The 21,477-nt window shown below is 39.0% G+C and overlaps 1 protein-coding gene across 1 annotated transcript in view; it reads left to right on the top strand.

Annotated features, from left to right (window-relative positions):
* The first annotated feature begins 3,835 nt into the window (after window positions 1-3,835).
* Window positions 3,836-21,477, top strand: part of LOC131954910 (dual specificity calcium/calmodulin-dependent 3',5'-cyclic nucleotide phosphodiesterase 1A) — a 294,315-nt gene continuing 276,673 nt past the window's right edge. The window contains exons 1-2 of the mRNA XM_059318754.1: window positions 3,836-3,901; window positions 4,581-4,715. Of these exons, the coding sequence (XP_059174737.1) occupies window positions 4,664-4,715 (52 nt within the window). The 5' untranslated portion in view covers window positions 3,836-3,901; window positions 4,581-4,663. The remainder of the gene's footprint in view (window positions 3,902-4,580; window positions 4,716-21,477) is intronic.

A 21,477-nucleotide genomic window follows, 5' to 3' on the forward strand; every position in this document is an offset into this window, starting at 1 on the left:
CTCTGAGTACACGCAAGCAGACGGCGTACTCTGGACAGTTTACCTAGGCAACCAGCAGAAATCAATGCCAGAATTCCACAAGACTGGAGCGCTTAATTCCTACAAGCTTTTTTATCTTCTGTTGCATACATTTACTGGACATCTATTCTATCTCACCCTCTCACCCTCTCTCTCCCTCTCCTCCTGTCTCTCCCTATTCTTCATCTCTCTTGCTCTCTTCTCCTTTTCTCCATCCCTCTCTCCCCCCCCCCCTCTCTCCCTCTCTCCTCCTGTCTCTCCCTATTCTTCATCTCTCTTACTCTCTTCTCCTTTTCTCCATCCCTCTCTCCCCCTCTCACTCCCTCTCTCCCCCTCTAACTCCCCCTCTCACTCCCTCCCCCCTCTCTCTCCATATTTTCTCAATTTCTCTGTCTTCCTGTCTTTCCCTCCCTCTAATCTTTGTGTCTTATCAATCTTACACTTATTGCCATTCCTTCTACTTCCTGCTCTACTCTCTCTCCCCTCCACCCTCTCACTCTCACTCCCCCTCCACCCTCTCTCTCTTCTCCGCTCTCTCCCCTCCACCCTCTCTCTTCACTCCACTCTCTCTCTCCCCTCCATCCTCTCTCTCTCCCGTCCAAACTCTCTCTCCCCATCTACACCTCTCTATTCACTCCACTCTCTCTCCCCTCCACCCTCTCTCTCCCCTCCATCCTCTCTTTCTCCCCCTCCACCCTCTTTCTCTCCCGTCCAACCTCTCTCTCCCCATCCACACCTCTCTATTCACTCCACTCTCTCTCTCTCTCCCCTCCACCCTCTCTCTTCTCCTCCACCCTCTCTTTCTCCCCCTCCATCCTCTCTCTCTCCCATCCAACCTCTCTCTCCCAATCCACACCTCTCTATTCACTCCACTCTCTCTCCCCTCATCCTCTCTCTCTCCCCTCCACCCTCTCTGTTCCCTCCACTCTCTCTCCCCTCCACCCTTTCTCTCTCTTCCCTCCATCCTCTCTATCTTCCGCCCTCTCTCTCTCTCTCTTCCCTCACCCTCTCTTCCCTCAACCCTCTCTATATTCCCTCCAGTCTCTCCACAATATAACAATACCTCATATAATTTCAATGAAGTCGAACAATGTTGTTAAAATCAGCGTGTCCAAAAGCTAGTTCATTTCAATAAAAACGTTAAAATTTAATTAAGTCTAATTAATTATGTTTTTAAATATTTTAGGCAAAACCAATCGAACAAGACGCATCTTTCGGCAATTAAAAAAAATCAATAGATGGAAAAATAGCGTCAGCATGTTTATAACAGTAAAATTGAACCGTCTTTTTATAGCAACAGATGTATTTGTTTTAAAATAGCTGTGCCTAAAAATTCTTCATTTAACTTATGTTTAAAGCTAGCAATCTTATTTTCTCCATTAAAACTTAAAAAAACCAAACCCCCATTAAAATGTTTTAATTACATTTCACACAAACTGTTTATAATAATTTTTGTCATCAAATTTCGATCAAGTTTGCTGACTTAGTACGTAATATCTAAACGTTCTTTGTTTAACAATCTTTGCTAATGTAGACTTGTACATTTTTACATTCTCTTATATAAACAAAGTATAGAGAAAGTCTTATAATCGTGAAAAAAAAAACAAAAATAAAAACACGAGATTTTTGCTAATCTAGCGTTTTACACCTCCATGAGTCGGGAAAACATAGTTTTGCAATCTTGCCTGTATGTCTGTCTTTGTGTGTATGTATGTATGTGTGTGTGTATGTGTGTGTATGTGTGTCTGTGAACACGATAACTTTAGTACCGTTACAGCTAGGTTGCTGAAATTTCACATTTGAGTATTTTATCTAATTTGTAGTTCTGTAACAACTTTTCAGCGATTTCCGATAACCGAAAGTGAAACTTTTTCTGCTTTCAAATTTTCAAAAGCCTATAACTTGAGTACTATTTCAGATGGATAAATGACTTTTTAAATTTAAGTAAACGATTTAATTCTCTGCCAGCTGTCAAAATTTCAGTTGACCGTAAGTATTGATTTACGCTATTTCCGATTTCTCAAAAAACGCATGTGAATTTATAAAGTACAAATAATATTCCGCACTATTATACACAGATTGTTTGGCGTTCACTTGGTGCACAATTCTTTTTTCTACGAGATTATATTTCGATTTTTACAAGCTTTTAATAAACTCACTTCCTCTGTCGTCAGTCGTCAGTCGTCAGTCGTCAGTCGTCAGTCTAGATCGAAACGCCGGTGCGAAAATGCAGGCACTTCTACTTGACAGATACGGTTCGTCGTTGGAACGTGGGTCAAGACATGAAGACAATGCATCGTGACATTAAATTTGACTTAAATGGTCGCCTAATTAATTTTTTATGAATTAATTAAAATGTGGACCGAATTAGTAGGCATTTCTATCAAGCCAGACCACACGCGTCATCACGTTCAATAGCGCGTCTTCACGTTCAATAGGCGCGCAATGGTTTTTAGTCATGAAACTCTATTGTAAATAGAACATGTAAAGTACTAAAAACTTTTTTTTAAAAACGTTTTAATAACAAGCTTTTGTGCACTAATGCATTAAAAAGTAGAAAATAAATTATACACTACTATTTAAATAACTATAAAGAAAAGCGTGGGTCTCTTCCTAAACATTAGTAAAGGTATCCAATAGATACTAAAGTGACCCACGCTTTTCTTTATAGTTATTTAAATACTAGTCTATAATTTATTTTCTACTTTTTGTGCGTTAGTACATAAAAGCTTGTTATTAAAACGTTTTTTTATGAATTTTTTTTATAAAAGTTTAAGAAATCATATCTATGTCCTGAATTGCCGTCCCCTGAAGTGTTATATAAGTTTAGGGGAGATCACTCACGCTTTATTTTTTTCCATTTGCACAAATGTATGGAATTTTTATTTGTCTTTTTTATCTTTTAGTAGTGTTCTTCTAATGTATTGCTCTCGTCAATAAAGTTTCATCTAATTCAGTAATCCAGCACTAGCCAACTGTATAAAACATTATCTCTCTGATCTATCACTCACTTAATCTTTTTGTAATGAGTTACCTCTAGAATGTATGTCTTTATCTTACTCAAATCACTTGCAGTACTGGTAGGGTCTACGATTATTGCCGGCAAACGGTGGTTTGAACGCTTGCCCTTCCCCCATCGGCCTTTCCAGTGATCGTCATTTCGGACAATATTAAGTCGGACAAATATACGACGTCCTGTTACTTAACACCACCAGACAACATCAACATTGTTTCAGAGACAAGGATAGTGTGTGCCAACAATTAATTAATTTTATCAACATTACCGTGTCCAAGTGATTGAAACTTTAAAACTCAACACAATAACGTAGTGTGTGCCGACAGTTAATTAATTTTATCAACATTACCGTGACCAAGTGATTGGAACTTTAAAACTCAACACAATAACGTAGTGTGTGCCAACAATTAATTAATTTTATCAACATTACCGTGTCCAAGTGATTGAAACTTTAAAACTCAACACAAAAAAAATCCCTTAAAGAAACCAGCCATTAACAATGGAGTTCCCATCTCGAATGCTAAAACCTGTCAACAGAACTCGGCGTCATTTGAAATGTAAGTTCTTGTTTACAACATTTTTCTTACAGATTTACATTTCTCAACTTTTTTCAGCTTTAAATGAATTAGGCCTATTTTTTTGCGGCCAATATGAACAGTGGGAAAAAACAACATGTTAACAATTATGATAGGGATTTTCTCTTCAAACTCAGTGGATGAAATTTGAAAAAAAATTAATTATTTGTTTTATGCGTGGTTTAATTGTTGTTTTGTCTGTTTTTGTTAGCACGCATCCGCTTCCTGCTACCATTCAATCCTTTGTGTAGGCCCAGTAGAGCAAATTTTAACATCGTTCCGTATTGATTGTGTCAGTTTTATTTATACTAGGGGTTTAAATTATTAATTTTTATTTACCAAATAAATTGTGAAAGAAAAGTATGGAATATTTCTGAGTTTTAAGAATTGTTATGGATAAAATTCTGTTGAGAAGTAGCAGCACTCATAACTCAATTCGTTTGAATTTCATCCTTTCATTACGATAACATATACGTCTCATAAAAACAAGATATTCTTAAACACCCCTCCACATTCTATATCCCAACCCCCACCACTCCACATGAACGAAACGTAACCCTATTTGAACAGGTAACATGGGCAGCATCCGACTGTCTCACACTGAACTAACCTTGACCCCCATCTAACCTTGACCTCATCTAACCTTGACCCCCATCTGACCAGGTAACACGGGCAGCATCCGACTGTCTCACACTGAACTAACCTTGACCCCCATCTAACCTTGACCCCCATCTGACCAGGTAACACAGGCAGCATCCGACTGTCTCACACTGAACTAACCTTGACCCCCATCTAACCTTGACCCCCATCTGACCAGGTAACACGGGCAGCATCCGACTGTCTCACACTGAACTAACCTTGACCCCCATCTAACCTTGACCCCCATCTGACCAGGTAACACAGGCAGCATCCGACTGTCTCACACTGAACTAACCTTGACCCCCATCTAACCTTGACCCCCATCTGACCAGGTAACACAGGCAGCATCCGACTGTCTCGCACCAAACACAGCCCAGACAAGAGGAAAGGGGACAAGCACAAGCACAAGGACAAGATGGAGGACGATTTTTCAACTATCGTCGACCTTGTAGAAGCCACGACGTCAGGTAAGTTTCAGTGTCACGTGGTCTGACATGCACGTGCTGTCAAGTGCTGCCACCTATCTTCTTTCTTTCCAGAGTGTTTTTTCCCCTTGTCTTCAATGTTTTTATTTAAAAAAAAAAATTCTCTCTAGTGTTTTCTTGCCATGAAAATCCTCACCTTATAAACACTCAGCCTTCATATTACCTTGATAATTTATCCCTAAGTTAAATCTAAACGTCCTTTTTAATACCACTTAAACACCCCTTTACATTACCCCTCCCCTATATTTCCATTAAAACACCCCTATACCTCACCGTATAACCGCCCCTATTTAGCCCATAACACCCTTATACTTCCCCTTATAACCCTCATATCTATCTTCTACTGACATTCTTATATTCCCCACTACCCCTTATCACTTATTAGATCAGTATCATGACCTGTACATTTCTACCAAATATCGTATTTGATTATTGCTTTTATTTTACTATAACATTGACGGCTGTAAGTGCTTTATATCACAGTATCATTGTCTGTATTTAAAACTGTCTCTATTCTTTTGTAAAGGGCAGACAACTCCTTTCCTCTTTAAAATTATTCTCTGCCACCAATATGAATAGAAAACTCTGATTATAAATTGTCGTGCCAGTTCCTTCCCTTTCTCCCGTCCGTCTTCCATACAGAGACTGTCATCTTGTTCTATAATTAGCCTGGTGATGTCAGAACCAAGTCGCGAGCCACATTAGAGTGTCTAATTAGCGTACTAACTGCTCCTTGTCACTTCATCATTTGACGTCACTTCTCTAGTCACGGAGATTCATTTAAATGTTACACTTGATACACTTTGTATCGCCGAGTCATGTGGACCTTGTTTCAGATTGTTGCTGGTAGGACAAACCTAATTAACTGACAGACGATAGTACACACTTAGCACATTATTTGGTTTAATTGATTGATTTTAGAACATTTTATAACCAGGGTATGTAACTGGGGTTAAAACTATTTTTTTAATGAATACACAGTCGCTTCCCTTTCCATCAAGTAAAATCAACGAGTTCTGTAGTTACACTTTTTACAACTGAGTTCACCAACACTCACATCCGTATCAGACAATACAATAATATCACAGTCCATATAAAAAACACAATAATATCACAGTCCATATAAAAAACACAATAATATTGGAGTCCATATAAAAAATATTCTTCATATTTAACAATACAACGTCACTAGCCTTAATATCCGATTCTTTTTAGGTCTTTTATTCAATTTTTATTCCGTAATTTACCTGTATTCACTTTAGTTTTCATAATAACACAATTATTTTGTTAATAACGTTGTGGTTTGATTATAATTAACGTAATGAGCACATCGAGAATCTGTTAATGGGCCGAGAACTGGGGAATTAGAAGAAATGAACCAAGTTTTTCTGGCCGGTTTTTGTCTGCGACATTTCTCTTTTTAATGGAGGTCTAGTTTGTTCGTCGGAGAGAGATAGAAAGAGAGTATGTGTGTGAAAGAGAGAAATAGAGAGAGAGAGAGAGAGAGAGAGAGAGAGAGAGAGAGAGAGAGAGAGAGAGAGAGAGAGAGAGAGAGAGAGAGAGAGAAGGAGATGGGCACAAAGAGAGACAATCGGGAGAAAGATAACAATGAGACAGAGGGGGAGAGTCAAGTGAGTTCCAGAAGAGAAAGAGAAAACAATCACAGTGACCAGAGGAAGTAGTAGACTGAGACAGTGACCAGAGGAAGTAGTAGACTGAGACAGTGACCAGAGGAAGTAGTGGACTGAGAATATGGAGAAAACATTGAGTAGTCTATTTGATAATTTACTAAAGAAACTTATGCTAGTACTTTATAGTCAGATGTGAGCTAAATCATCCCCACGAGTCCCCCCCCCCCCTCTAGTGCATTTATGGATTAATTTGATAAGCAATGTGCGTGGGTCGTTATAAGCGTCTATATCTTACCTTCTATATTACTTTCTATGTTACCTTCTATATTACCTTCTACGTTACCTTCTAAATTACCTTTAAATTACCTTCTATGTTACCTTCTAACATAGGCCTACGCTGTATGTCTCACCATACTACTCCTGTCTCACCCCAAATCCACCTTACACTCGGGTAACCTTTGACATGTATGTGTCACCCTAACTTAACCCTTAGCTCTCACCCTAATCTCTCTACACACGTTTATTCCTCACCCCCCACAACTCATGTTTACTTGCCCGAGTCTACCCCTATCATAAACAGTGGTGTTTGATATTTGACCACCGTATTGTTGAGACACACATTTGTACATCACACAAGTACTCTAGGCACTGCAGGCAATTTGATGTTGTCATTCATTAACTAATTTACTAGACTACTTGACAGTGTTTCGTGTTGAGCCTGAATTGGTTTGATGAGTTTTTTTTAATTAAGCTAATTATAAAATATACTTAATTTAGTAATAATAATGAGTAGATTTCAATTTCCAGTGCCTAACTTGATTTTGATTTGATGGTTACAAAAGTCAGACATATGTTGGTAAACACAGTCTACCGTCACAACTTTAAACACAGTCTACTGTTACATTTGTAGGTAAACACAGTCTACTGTCACAACTTTAAACACAGTCTACCGTCACAACTTTAAACACAGTCTACTGTTACATTTGTAGGTAAACACAGTCTACTGTCACAACTTTAAACACAGTCTACCGTCACAACTTTAAACACAGTCTACTGTTACATTTGTAGGTAAACACAGTCTACTGTCACAACTTTAAACACAGTCTACCGTCACAACTTTAAACACAGTCTACTGTTACATTTGTAGGTAAACACAGTCTACTGTCACAACTTTAAACACAGTCTACCGTCACAACTTTAAACACAGTCTACTGTTACATTTGTAGGTAAACACAGTCTACTGTCACAACTTTAAACACAGTCTACTGTCACAACTTTAAACACAGTCTACCGTCACAACTTTAAACACAGTCTACTGTTACATTTGTAGGTAAACACAGTCTACCGTCACAACTTTAAACACAGTCTACTGTTACATTTGTAGGTAAACACAGTCTACTGTCACAACTTTAAACACAGTCTACCGTCACAACTTTAAACACAGTCTACTGTTACATTTGTAGGTAAACACAGTCTACTGTCACAACTTTAAACACAGTCTACTGTCACAACTTTAAACACAGTCTACCGTCACAACTTTAAACACAGTCTACTGTTACATTTGTAGGTAAACACAGTCTACCGTCACAACTTTAAACACAGTCTACTGTTACATTTGTAGGTAAACACAGTCTACCGTCACAACTTTAAACACAGTCTACTGTTACATTTGTAGGTAAACACAGTCTACTGTCACAACTTTAAACACAGTCTACTGTCACAACTTTAAACACAGTCTACCGTCACAACTTTAAACACAGTCTACTGTTACATTTGTAGGTAAACACAGTCTACTGTCACAACTTTAAACACAGTATACTGTCACAACTTTAAACACAGTCTACCGTCACAACTTTAAACAGTCTACTGTCACAACTTTAAACAGTCTACTGTCACAACTTTAAACAGTCTACTGTCACAACTTTAAACACAGTATACTGTCACAACTTTAAACACAGTCTACCGTCCCAACTTTAAACAGTCTACTGTCACAACTTTAAACAGTCTACTGTCACAACTTTAAACAGTCTACTGTCACAACTTTAAACACAGTATACTGTCACAACTTTAAACACAGTCTACCGTCACAACTTTAAACAGTCTACCGTCACGCCTTCTTGTATACAAACTAATAGACTGTGAATTAGTGTGACCAAATAAAGCCACAATAAGGTCACGTGACGGGCTTATCGCTCATTGATTGGTTGAAGGCATCAGCGGCTGAGATCGTATCAAGCGCGAAGATTTCTGTCATTGACAAGACGTGAAAAGGGCAATTACTCGGGATGTGTTATTGCATTAATGTTTTTTGTAGGGGAGACAACTTGTTCTTTTTATGTCTTGGGATCCCAGATTGGCAGTTATGTGACTTGATTTTTTTGGGCTTACGAGCTACGTAAATAAATGTCTCGAGAGCTGTAGATATCAACAGGGATCCCGCTTACAAACCACAGGGATCCCGCTTACAAACCACAAATAACCGTATTTTAGCCACAAGAATACTAGCAAATATAAAGAGAGAAAGGTAGTTCAAAACCAAGTTTTTTTCTTTTACATTACAAATACTTTTGTTTAAGTACGACGATGGTTCAACTCAAATATATCCAGCTAGACACACCATAGTTTGATGGTCTGTTAGTGAAACTATACGAAACAAATACACACAGCTAGACATACAATAGTTTGATGGTCTGTTAGTGAAACTATACGAAACAAATACACACAGCTAGACACACCATAGTTTGATGGTCTGTTAGTGAAACTATACGAAACAAATACACACAGCTAGACACACCATAGTTTGATGGTCTGTTAGTGAAACTATACGAAACAAATACATCCAGCTAGACACACCATAGTTTGATGGTCTGTTAGTGAAACTATACGAAACAAATACACACAGCTAGACATACAATAGTTTGATGGTCTGTTAGTGAAACTATACGAAACAAATACACACAGCTAGACATACCATAGTTTGATAGTCTGTTAGTGAAACTATACGAAACAAATACACACAGCTAGACACACCATAGTTTGATGGTCTGTTAGTGAAACTATACGAAACAAATACACACAGCTAGACACACCATAGTTTGATGGTCTGTTAGTGAAACTATACGAAACAAATACACACAGCTAGACACACCATAGTTTGATAGTCTGTTAGTGAAACTATACGAAACAAATACACACAGCTAGACACACAATAGTTTGATGGTCTGTTAGTGAAACTATACGAAACAAATACACACAGCTAGACATACAATAGTTTGATGGTCTGTTAGTGAAACTATACGAAACAAATACACACAGCTAGACACACCATAGTTTGATGGTCTGTTAGTGAAACTATACGAAACAAATACACACAGCTAGACACACAATAGTTTGATGGTCTGTTAGTGAAACTATACGAAACAAATACACACAGCTAGACATACAATAGTTTGATGGTCTGTTAGTGAAATTATATGAAACAAACAAGAGACGACATGTTGGTGCCGTGATGTTATAACGTTTTGACATGTTGGTGCCGTGATGTTATAACGTTTTTCCCCCAATAATTTCTTACCTAAAGTCATCGGAAGTGTTTAGAAATTTGACTACTTAAGACTAATCCTCTTACCACAGCTTACGTCCCTTGTTGTACCACGTTGAGCTGATTATAACTTTTTTTTCAACAAGCATCAGGAAGTCTTTATCTCCAGGACAAGTTCCTGGAACTTGTTGCTGTGTTGTAGGTGTAAAACACACTTGATAGGAACTTGTTGCTGTGTTGTAGGTGTAAAACACACTTGATAGGAACGTGTTGCTGTGTTGTAGGTGTAAAACACACTTGATAGTAACTTGTTGCTGTGTTGTAGGTGTAAAACACACTTAATAGTGTCAAACATTGCAGTCAGCGTGCTTTAAACTACATAAAACTGATACCACAAATGCATATAAATAAAGTTTACTACTCGAAGATCTACCTTTAACTAGCTAAAGTGTTGATTTTCAAAATCACGTTTGACTTTTAAACTAAAACCTTGCGCCCTTGATCAGTTCAACATGTGATTTTGTTGATATTCTGGCGGAGATATCGTCAAGGTAGTTAATCTGTCGGGGTTATCTTTATGTTAATCTGCCAGTAAGTAAGTCGGGGTTATCGCCCTGTTAACATGTCGGGGTCATCCTTAAGTTAGTTGACCTGAGTAATCTCTCTGGAAATGTAACGGAGTTATCTCCTTGTTGGTTAGTCGGGCGGGGTGGTCGAAGAAAAAAAAAGAAATGACCCTATCACGTGACCAAAGCAGGGCGTACCAAGCTGTGGATTTTACTAGAAATCACAGAATCAATAGGGACCGGATGGCAGAACCCCGATTGATCCGTAACAAATTTGAGAGACGCGTGTCTTGATACAAAGGCTTGTACATACAGCCATACATTACATGAGTACAAGATGTACAGCCATACAGCCATACATTACACTAGTACAAGATGTACAGCCATAAATTACATTAGTAAAGATGTACAGCCATACATCACTTTAGTACCAGATGTACAGCCATACATTACCTTAGTACAAGATGTACAGCCATACAGCCATACATTACATTAGTACAAGATGTACAGACATACAGCCATACATTACCTTAGTACAAGATGTACAGCCATACAGCCATACATTACCTTAGTACAAGATTAACAACCATACATCACATTAGTACAAGATGTACAGCCATACAGCCATACATTACATTAGAACAAGATGTACAGCCATACAGCCATACATTACATTAGTACAAGATGTACAGCCATACAGCCATACATTACATTAGTACAAGATGTACAGCCATACAGCCATACATTACATTAGTACAAGATGTACAGCCATACATTACATTAGTACAAGATGTATAGCCATACAGCCATACATTACATTAGTACAAGATGTACAGCTATACAGCCATACATTACATTAGTACAAGATGTACAGCCATACAGCCATACATTACATCAGTACAAGATGTATATCCATACATTACATTAGTACAAGATGTACAGCCATACATTATATTAGTACAAGATGTACAGCCATACAGCCATACATTACATTAGTACAAGATGTATAGCCATACAGCCATACATTACATTAGTACAAGAAGTACAGCCATACACTTTTATGAGTATAACTTACCAGCCATGCAAGATTTCAAGGTTTACATTATACCAGCTGTATGATACATATTGCCAGGATTGCACATATACACCGTTTACACATTTTTTTTTTCTGTGTGCCTCCAGCCACACTTACATTACTTAGCCAGATCAATTTTTTCTTCCTGCCCGTCGTGTGGGTAGATTTTTTTTTCTTTTGGTAGGTGATTATGTGATACTTGATTTCTTCCTTTTGGTCAGCGATTATGTGATATTTCATTTCTTCCTTTTGGTGGGTGATTATGTGATAACAGTTTTCTTTTTTCCTCGTTAATTACGTGACCGGCGTATGGTCCTAGTGTTGTTTGCAGGTTAAATTAAATTAACTTTTCCAATTTTAGATTTTTTCTTTTTTTCTTTCACAGTTAGAAGTCTACATGGCAGCTAGAACTCACTAGTCCACTCAATATATTTGTATTGTTTTTTTGTTTGTTTCTGTTTTACAACCTTACCATAATAGAATACTTCAGATCTAAATACACCGATGAAAGGAGTTTACACAGGGAGGGTGCTAATGATAGGGGAGGTAACACGTGTAGGTTTTTGCGGTTAAGGGAGGTAACACATGTAGGTTTTTGCGGTTAAGGGAGGTAACACATGTAGGTTTTTGCGGTTAAGGGAGGTAACACATGTAGTTTTTTGCGGTTAAGGGAGGTAACACATGTAGGTTTTTGTGGATAAGGGAGGTAACACATGTAGGTTTTTGCGGTTAAGGGAGGTAACACATGTAGGTTTTTGCGGTTAAGGGAGGTAACACATGTAGGTTTTTTGCGGTTAAGGGAGGTAACACATGTAGGTTTTTGCGGTTAAGGGAGGTAACACATGTAGGTTTTTGCGGTTAAGGGAGGTAACACATGTAGGTTTTTGCGGTTAAGGGAGGTAACACATGTAGGTTTTTTGCGGTTAAGGGAGGTAACACATGTAGGTTTTTGCGGTTAAGGGAGGTAACATATGTAGGTTTTTGTGGTTAGGGGATGTAACACATGTAGGTTTTCGACGTTAGGGGAGGTAACACGTTGGTTTTTTTGCGGTTAAGGGAGGTAACACGTGTAGGGTGTTTAGGCTAGGGGAGATAACATACAGGTTTTTGAGCTTAAAGCAGCTAACAGGGGCAGGCTCCTCACATCGTGAAAGATAACTCGGGCAGGCTCTTGAGGGCAAGGGAAATAACAATAAACAGTTGAGTAGTCATGTCTATAAATAGACAGCTTGGTTTCGTAGCTTAAAACTAGAAAACCTCAGCCCTAACAAGAAGTCATTAAATATTTATTGATTTTCTTTCCTTGGCACATTATTTCATTACCTCCTCTTAACTAAAGATAATGGAATTAATTTCTTTTTTAAAAGACAGAACTAATTTAGCAGTTAAATTAATTCACTTTATTCCGGGGAAAACTAAAAAGAACAATACAAACACATATGATATGTTTTCAACATTAAATAAGCCATACATTTTTCTTGTACTTACTATATTTTGATTTTTGAAGAAATTGCAATTTGAAAATGTAGACAAGCTATTCGATATTTAATTTTTGAACCTATCAAATTTGTTGATCTTCTGTGTATCATATATATTTTAATGCTCAACGTATCAGATTTTGTTTTTTATTTGTTTTTATATGCTGGGTTCAATTTCAAGAATTGAATAAATTATTCTCTTAATTAGTTGCTAGAGTTACATTAATCTCATTTCCCATGCTCCAACTTGCTTTAACATACATTATACAATCATAATAATTTAAACAGCTAAATTATTTTTATCTTATTCTTTCCTCGAACACAATTGAGTATTACTGGCCAACTTGTTATGTGTCGTGTAATCCTTCAACTTCAGCCTGCTTTTCTTTCTGGACTTGCTTAAAAAAGTAGCCTCTGTCCACCCGAGAACAATTTGCCAGGCAGCTAGAACATGTAAATTATCAGAAATATTTATACTATAAGAAAATCATAAACATTTATACTATAAGAAAATCATAAACATTTATACTATAAGAAAATCATAAACATTTATACTATAAGAAAATCATAAACATTTATACTATAAGAAAATCATAAACATTTATACTATAAGAAAATCATAAACATTAATACTATAAGAAAATCATAAACATTTATACTATAAGAAAATCATAAACATTTATACTATAAGAAAATCATAAACATTTATACTATAAGAAAATCATAAACATTTATACTATAAGAAAATCATAAACATTTATACTATAAGAAAATCATAAACATTTATACTATAAGAAAATCATAAACATTTATACTATAAGAAAATCATAAACATTTATACTATAAGAAAATCATAAACAATTATACTATAAGAAAATCATAAACATTTATACTATAAGAAAATCATAAACATTTATACTATAAGAAAATCATAAACATTTATACTATAAGAAAATCATAAACAATTATACTATAAGAAAATCATAAACATTTATACTATAAGAAAATCATAAACATTTATACTATAAGAAAATCATAAACATTTATACTATAAGAAAATCATAAACATTTATACTGTAAGGAAATCATAAACATTTATACTATAAGAAAATCATAAACATTTATACTGTAAGAAAATCATAAACATTTATACTATAAGAAAATCATAAGCATTTATACTATAAGAAAATCATAAACATTTATACTCTTGACATTTATTAGACACTTTCTTTTAAGTTAGTGCTGATTGTGTTAAATGTGTAAGTGGTGTCATTTCTTGTCTGGTGTTAGGTGTTTTAGATGGTGTCGACTGTTGCCTGGTGTCTTTGATAGAGGTGTAGTACGAGAGGGAGGAGTTGAGGAGTAGTTAGGGTTTAGTGAGTTGTTTGGTCCAGCCATGGAGGTGAGATTTTAGAGAGGTGGTGTGTGAGTTGGGTGAAGTGGGGAGGTGAGGTGTGAGGGAAGGTGTAAGGTAAGGTGTGAGGTGAGGTGTAAGATGAGGTGTGAGGTGGGGTGTGAGGTGAGGTGTGAGTTGAGGTGAGAGGTGGGGTATGAGGTGGGGTGTGAGGTGAGGTGAGGTGTGAGGTGAAGTGGTGAGGTGAGGTGTGAGGTGACGTGTGTGTTGGCTGGTGAGATGATCGCTCGGGCCAGGCAACAGAGCGGTGTAACTCTAGAACCAGACACAGAGACACCTGTCTCTTCAGGCTCTGGAGCCATCGGATAGATAAGACAGAGCGTGACGTCATTCTGCCTGGGTGTATCCTAGTATCTAGCAGGTAAATAGCAGGACCAAAATACCGTTAGCTGCTACGTCATGATGTAATCCGTGCACTCTTTAACATTAGTCTACTATATATATATATATATATATATATATATATATATATATATATATATATATATATATATATGCATTCTGTATACAACTAGAATTATTTCTATTTTTACAAATACTCACACATCTTGAAAAAATACATCGAGCGAGTAGTCTCCCCTATTGGTATATTGGTGGTGGTCAAGTAATCAAGGGGAGATAACCGGCCATGAAGAGACAGCGATGTGGAGAGGTCATTTGATTTACGACCGACCACAAGCTGGAGGTGCGGGTTTGAAATCATCGATCGATTTATTCTTATCTGTATGCTGAAGTAGAGCTAGAATATGCTGGGGTACAGCTAGAATATGGTGTGAAGTTTTCAGCTAGAATATAATGTTGGGACTACAGCTAGAATATATTATTAGGAATACAGCTTTAATATGTTGGGGCTACAGCTAGAATAAGATGGGGTTACAGCTAGAATATAGTTTGGGTTACAGCTAGAATATAATTTGGGCTATAGCTAGAATAAGATGGGGTTACAGCTAGAATATAATTTGGGTTACAGCTAGAATATGATGGGGCTAAAGCTAGAATATGCTGGGGTCACAGCTATAATATGTTGTTGTGGCTACAGCTAGAATGTCTCAACAGAGGTAAATAACAAGCCTCATAAAGCATATTTGTTAGTATAACACCTGCCTACTATATAGTGTATATTGAAAAAAGATGTAATATAATCTTGCGGAAACATAAATCGAGATTTTGACAATGGTTGACGAGTACCATTAGAGTTAGAAGAAAGTACACATACACGTATTTGTTGGCGTGCGCAGGTTTCTTTCAACTTTTGAACGATTTCCGATAACCGGAAGCGGTACTTAGCTCTATTTCTGTGAGAACGAGATTGTTAATGTACTGTATGAATAAGGCAGACAAAACTTCAAATATAAGTGGATCACGTTCAATTTTTAAATGACTTCCGATAGTCGGATGTGGTATTTACTAAAATATCAAATAACGTGAGTACTGTTTCCGCTCTTTTATACTCAGACTTTTACGCTCATTTGGTGTGCAATTCTTTTTTCTGCTATTCTGTTTGAGAAAATTTCAGAACTAACAAAATAAATAAATAAAAGATCCCTACACCCCTGCAAGTACCATACCCATATTGTCATATAAGACTATAATGATTTGACTCGGATGCTTATTATATGTGTATAATGTAATGAACCGTGTCATCTAAGTCGGGGGGGGGGGGGGGGTGCAGCTGATGTGTAAGTAAAATTTTAAAATGCAAGTATAAGTGTAAGTGTTGCTGAGCTTAGCTTTATACACTGCTGTTTAATATAAACTTAAGAAATCTACACATATACCCGTTTCAGTTATCATTTTAATTTAGACATGGCTATAAACGGCTGGAGCAAAGCCTAGCCGTTCCGGCTAATGTGTAATAAAAAGAAACGATACACAACTTACCCTGACATTTACCATACGACAGTTGACAATACACGAGCCAATGATATCAGCTCTATAGCTCCAGTGGGCCAGAGCTGAGAAATAATTCATCCCGACCCGCAGACGACAAAGTGCATCAGATGATATCGCTATCACAGCCCGGGACAGACGTACACCCGGCGCCATGGTCAACATCAAACAAACATGGCGGCATTTACACTCGGCTGCTGATTGGGATTGGGTGGACACTGGTGGTAATTAATGATTGGGGTGGGAGTAACTGTTGGGGTTGGGTGGACCCGGCGGTAATTAATGATTGGGGTGGGAGTAACTGTTGGGGTTGGGTGGACCCGGCGGTAATTAATGATTGGGGTGGGAGTAACTGTTGGGGTTGGATGTGACTTAAAGCACAGCGGGCGGGTATATTTACCTCTATCAAAAGTTCTGTATATTTACCTCTATCATGTTCTGTATATTTACCTCTATCAAAAGTTCTGTATATTTACCTCTAGCAAAAGTGCTGATATATTTACCTCTATCGAAAGTTCTATATATTTACCTCTATCAAAAATTCTGTATATTTACCTCTAGCAAAAGTGCTGATATATTTACCTCTATCGAAAGTTCTGTATATTTATCTCTATCAAAAGTTCTGTATATTTACCTCTATCAACTGTGCTGATATATTTATGTACCTCTATAAAACGTTCCTGATCAGACGCCTGCTATAATCAGTTATCCGCTAGTTACTAAACATTTCTAACGGTCGCCTCCTATAATCAGTTATCCGCTAGTTACTAAAAACTTTCTAACGGTCGCCTCCTATAATCAGTTATCTGCTAGTTACTAAAAACTTTCTAACGGTCGCCTCATATAATCAGTTATCCGCTAGTTACTAAACATTTCTAACGGTCGCCTCCTATAACCAGTTATCTGCTAGTTACTAAAAACTTTCTAACGGTCGCCTCCTATAACCAGTTATCTGCTAGTTACTAAAAACTTTCTAACGGTCGCCTCCTATAACCAGTTATCTGCTAGTTACTAAACATTTCTAACGGTCGCCTCCTATAACCAGTTATCTGCTAGTTACTAAAAACTTTCTAACGGTCGCCTCCTATAACCAGTTATCTGATAGTTACTAAAAACTTTCTAACGGTCGCCTCCTATAACCAGTTATCTGCTAGTTACTAAAAACTTTCTAACGGTCGCCTCCTATAATCAGTTATCCGCTAGTTACTAAAAACTTTCTAACGGTCGCCTCCTATAATCAGTTATCCGCTAGTTACTAAAAACTTTCTAACGGTCGCCTCCTATAATCAGTTATCCGCTAGTTACTAAAAACTTACTAACGGTCGCCTCCTATAACCAGTTATCTGCTAGTTACTAAAAACTTTCTAACGGTCGCCTCCTATAATCAGTTATCCGCTAGTTACTAAAAACTTTCTAACGGTCGCCTCCTATAATCAGTTATCCGCTAGTTACTAAAAACTTTCTAACGGTCGCCTCCTATAATCAGTTATCTGATAGTTACTAAAAACTTTCTAACGGTCGCCTCATATAATCAGTTATCCGCTAGTTACTAAAAACTTTCTAACGGTCGCCTCCTATAATCAGTTATCCGCTAGTTACTAAAAACTTTCTAACGGTCGCCCAGAGTCGTAATGTCCCCACCAAACGACACATCAGAACCATGCAGTGACGTCAGTCGATCACAAATCCAGCTCTTGAGTCTGACGTCACACAACTGTAAACCTGACCCTCGACCTTGACCTCGACCTACCTGGGGCGATGTTTAGAAATGTGCAGGCGGCAGGCGTGAGAAAGATAAACGGACATGACGTCACTGCTCTCACAAACACATTGGCGGCCCCGACTCTAGCTTCGGAGATAAACATGGTTAGTTTTCATTAATAGGATTCTTTTTTATTCGAATTATGTTTTCATTACTAGGATTCCTTGTAGTGTGAATTTTACAATTTCATGCCATTATGTACGTCCTAGTCACGATATACGTCAATTGAAAATGTCCATACTACACCAATGTTATAATAGAACTTTATCCTGCTCCACCAATGTTCTAATAGAACTTTATCCTGCTCCACCAATGTTCTAATAGAACTTTATCCAGCTACACCAATGTTCTATTAGAACTTTATCCAGCTACACCAATGTTCTATTAGAACTTTATCCTGCTCCTAATAGTCTGGAGGAGGGCCAGCCTTTCAATTGTTTCTCCTAAAGACTCCCACAGACCGCGGTCAGACATAAGCTCTGCTGCCATTAAACTCACCTGGACGGAAATGTCTGGCCAAGTAGTATGTACTTGACCCCGACATTGACGTTAAGTTCAATATATCAAGACAAAAATATTTCAGTGCTAGGCCATCTACTGAGGCCATCTACTGCTAGGCCATCTACTGAGGCCATCTACTGCTAGGCCATCTACTGAGGCCATCTACTGAGGCCATCTACTGCTAGGCCATATACTGCTAGGCCATCTACTGCTAGGCCATCTACTGCTAGGCCATCTACTGCTAGGCCATCTACTGCTAGGCCATCTACTGAGGCCATCTACTGAGGCCATCTACTGAGGCCATCTACTGCTAGGCCATATACTGCTAGGCCATCTACTGCTAGGCCATCTACTGAGGCCATCTACTGAGGCCATCTACTGCTAGGCCATCTACTGAGGCCATCTACTGCTAGGCCATCTACTGAGGCCATCTACTGAGGCCATCTACTGCTAGGCCATATACTGCTAGGCCATCTACTGCTAGGCCATCTACTGAGGCCATCTACTGAGGCCATCTACTGCTAGGCCATATACTGCTAGGCCATCTACTGCTAGGCCATCTACTGCTAGTCTATCTACTGCTAGGCCATCTACTGCTAGGCCATCTACCGCTAGGCCATATACTGCTAGGCCATCTACTGCTAGGCCATCTACTGAGGCCATCTACTGCTAGGCCATATACTGCTAGGCCATCTACTGCTAGTCTATCTACTGCTAGGCCATCTACTGCTAGGCCATCTACTGAGGCCATCTACTGCTAGGCCATCTACTGCTAGGCCATCTACTGAGGCCATCTACTGCTAGGCCATATACTGCTAGGCCATCTACTGCTAGTCTATCTACTGCTAGGCCATCTACCGCTAGGCCATCTACTGCTAGGCCATCTACTGAGGCCATCTACTGCTAGGCCATCTACTGCTAGGCCATCTACTGAGGCAATCTACTGCTAGGCCATCTACTGCTAGGCCATATACTGCTAGGCCATCTACTGCTAGGCCATCTACTGAGGCCATCTACTGCTAGGCCATCTACTGCTAGGCCATCTACTGCTAGGCCATCTACTGCTAGGCCATCTACTGCTAGGCCATCTACTGAGGCCATCTACTGCTAGGCCATCTACTGCTAGGCCATCTACTGAGGCAATCTACTGCTAGGCCATCTACTGCTAGGCCATCTACTGCTAGGCCATCTACTGAGGCAATCTACTGCTAGGCCATCTACTGCTAGGCCATATACTGCTAGGCCATCTACTGCTAGGCCATCTACTGAGGCCATCTACTGCTAGGCCATCTACTGCTAGGCCATCTACTGCTAGTCTATCTACTGCTAGGCCATATACTGCTAGGCCATCTACTGCTAGTCTATCTACTGCTAGGCCATATACTGCTAGGCCATCTACTGCTAGGCCATCTACTGCTAGGCCATCTACTGCTAGGCCATCTACTGAGGCCATCTACTGAGGCCATCTACTGCTAGGCCATCTACTGCTAGGCCATCTACTGCTAGTCTATCTACTGCTAGGCCATATACTGCTAGGCCATCTACTGCTAGTCTATCTACTGCTAGGCCATATACTGCTAGGCCATCTACTGCTAGGCCATCTACTGAGGCCATCTACTGCTAGGCCATCTACTGCTAGGCCATCTACTGAGGCAATCTACTGCTAGGCCATCTACTGCTAGGCCATCTACTGAGGCAATCTACTGCTAGGCCATCTACTGCTAGGCCATCTACTGAGGCAATCTACTGCTAGGCCATCTACTGCTAGGCCATCTACTGCTAGGCCATCTACTGAGGCCATCTACTGCTAGGCCATCTACTGCTAGGCCATCTACTGCTAGGCCATCTACTGAGGCAATCTACTGCTAGGCCATCTACTGCTAGTCTATCTACTGCTAGGCCATATACTGCTAGGCCATCTACTGCTAGGCCATCTACTGAGGCCATCTACTGAGGCCATCTACTGAGGCCATCTACTGAGGCCATCTACTGCTAGGCCATCTACTGCTAGGCCATCTACTGAGGCAATCTACTGCTAGGCCATCTACTGCTAGGCCATCTACTGCTAGGCCATCTACTGCTAGGCCATCTACTGCTAGGCCATCTACTGCTAGGCCATCTATTGCTAGGCCATCTACTGCTAGGCAATCTACTGCTAGGCCATCTACTGCTAGGCCATCTACTGCTAGGCCATCTACTGCTAGGCCATCTATTGCTAGGCCATCTACTGCTAGGCCATCTATTGCTAGGCCATCTACTGCTAGGCCATCTATTGCTAGGCCATCTACTGCTAGGCAATCTACTGCTAGGCTATCTACTGAGGCCATCTACGTATAATTGTCAGAAAATATTGACAGATTTGATATCAATCATTGAAAATTAAACTGTTATTACGACATAACTAATACACTTTATTGTATTGGCTTGTTTATACTGAAATCATTGCCAAAAGTCAGTTTGTTTATGATTCTCTGTCATCATCTTTATTTCATCCTCTCAAACTCACCTCAACTCTCCTCGTTTGTTTCTTTGCTTCTCCATTAACATCCTCATTTTTATTTCCCCTTCTATCTATTACACATTAAATTTAACATCTCTCCACACACATCCCCTCTTACTCCCTCACATTACGCCACATATTCCCTCCTACTCCCTCACACATCCCCTCTTACTCCCTCACATTACGCCACATATTCCCTCCTACTCCCTCACACATTCCCTCTTACTCCCTCACATGACTCCCAACCTCCCTCACCTTTCCTCTCACCTCTTCCCCCACCGTCCACCCCCCTTCCCGCAGTACTGAACGAGTTTCACGTGAGGTCCCACCGATCCAACTCGCGTGCAATATCACGCGCAGTCAATGAAATGTGCTCAGACCTTCTA

The sequence above is a fragment of the Physella acuta genome, unplaced genomic scaffold, assembly GCF_028476545.2.
Source record: "Physella acuta isolate Inbredline_101_S28 unplaced genomic scaffold, ASM2847654v3 ptg001039l, whole genome shotgun sequence".
NCBI classification, from domain to species: Eukaryota; Metazoa; Mollusca; class Gastropoda; family Physidae; genus Physella; species Physella acuta.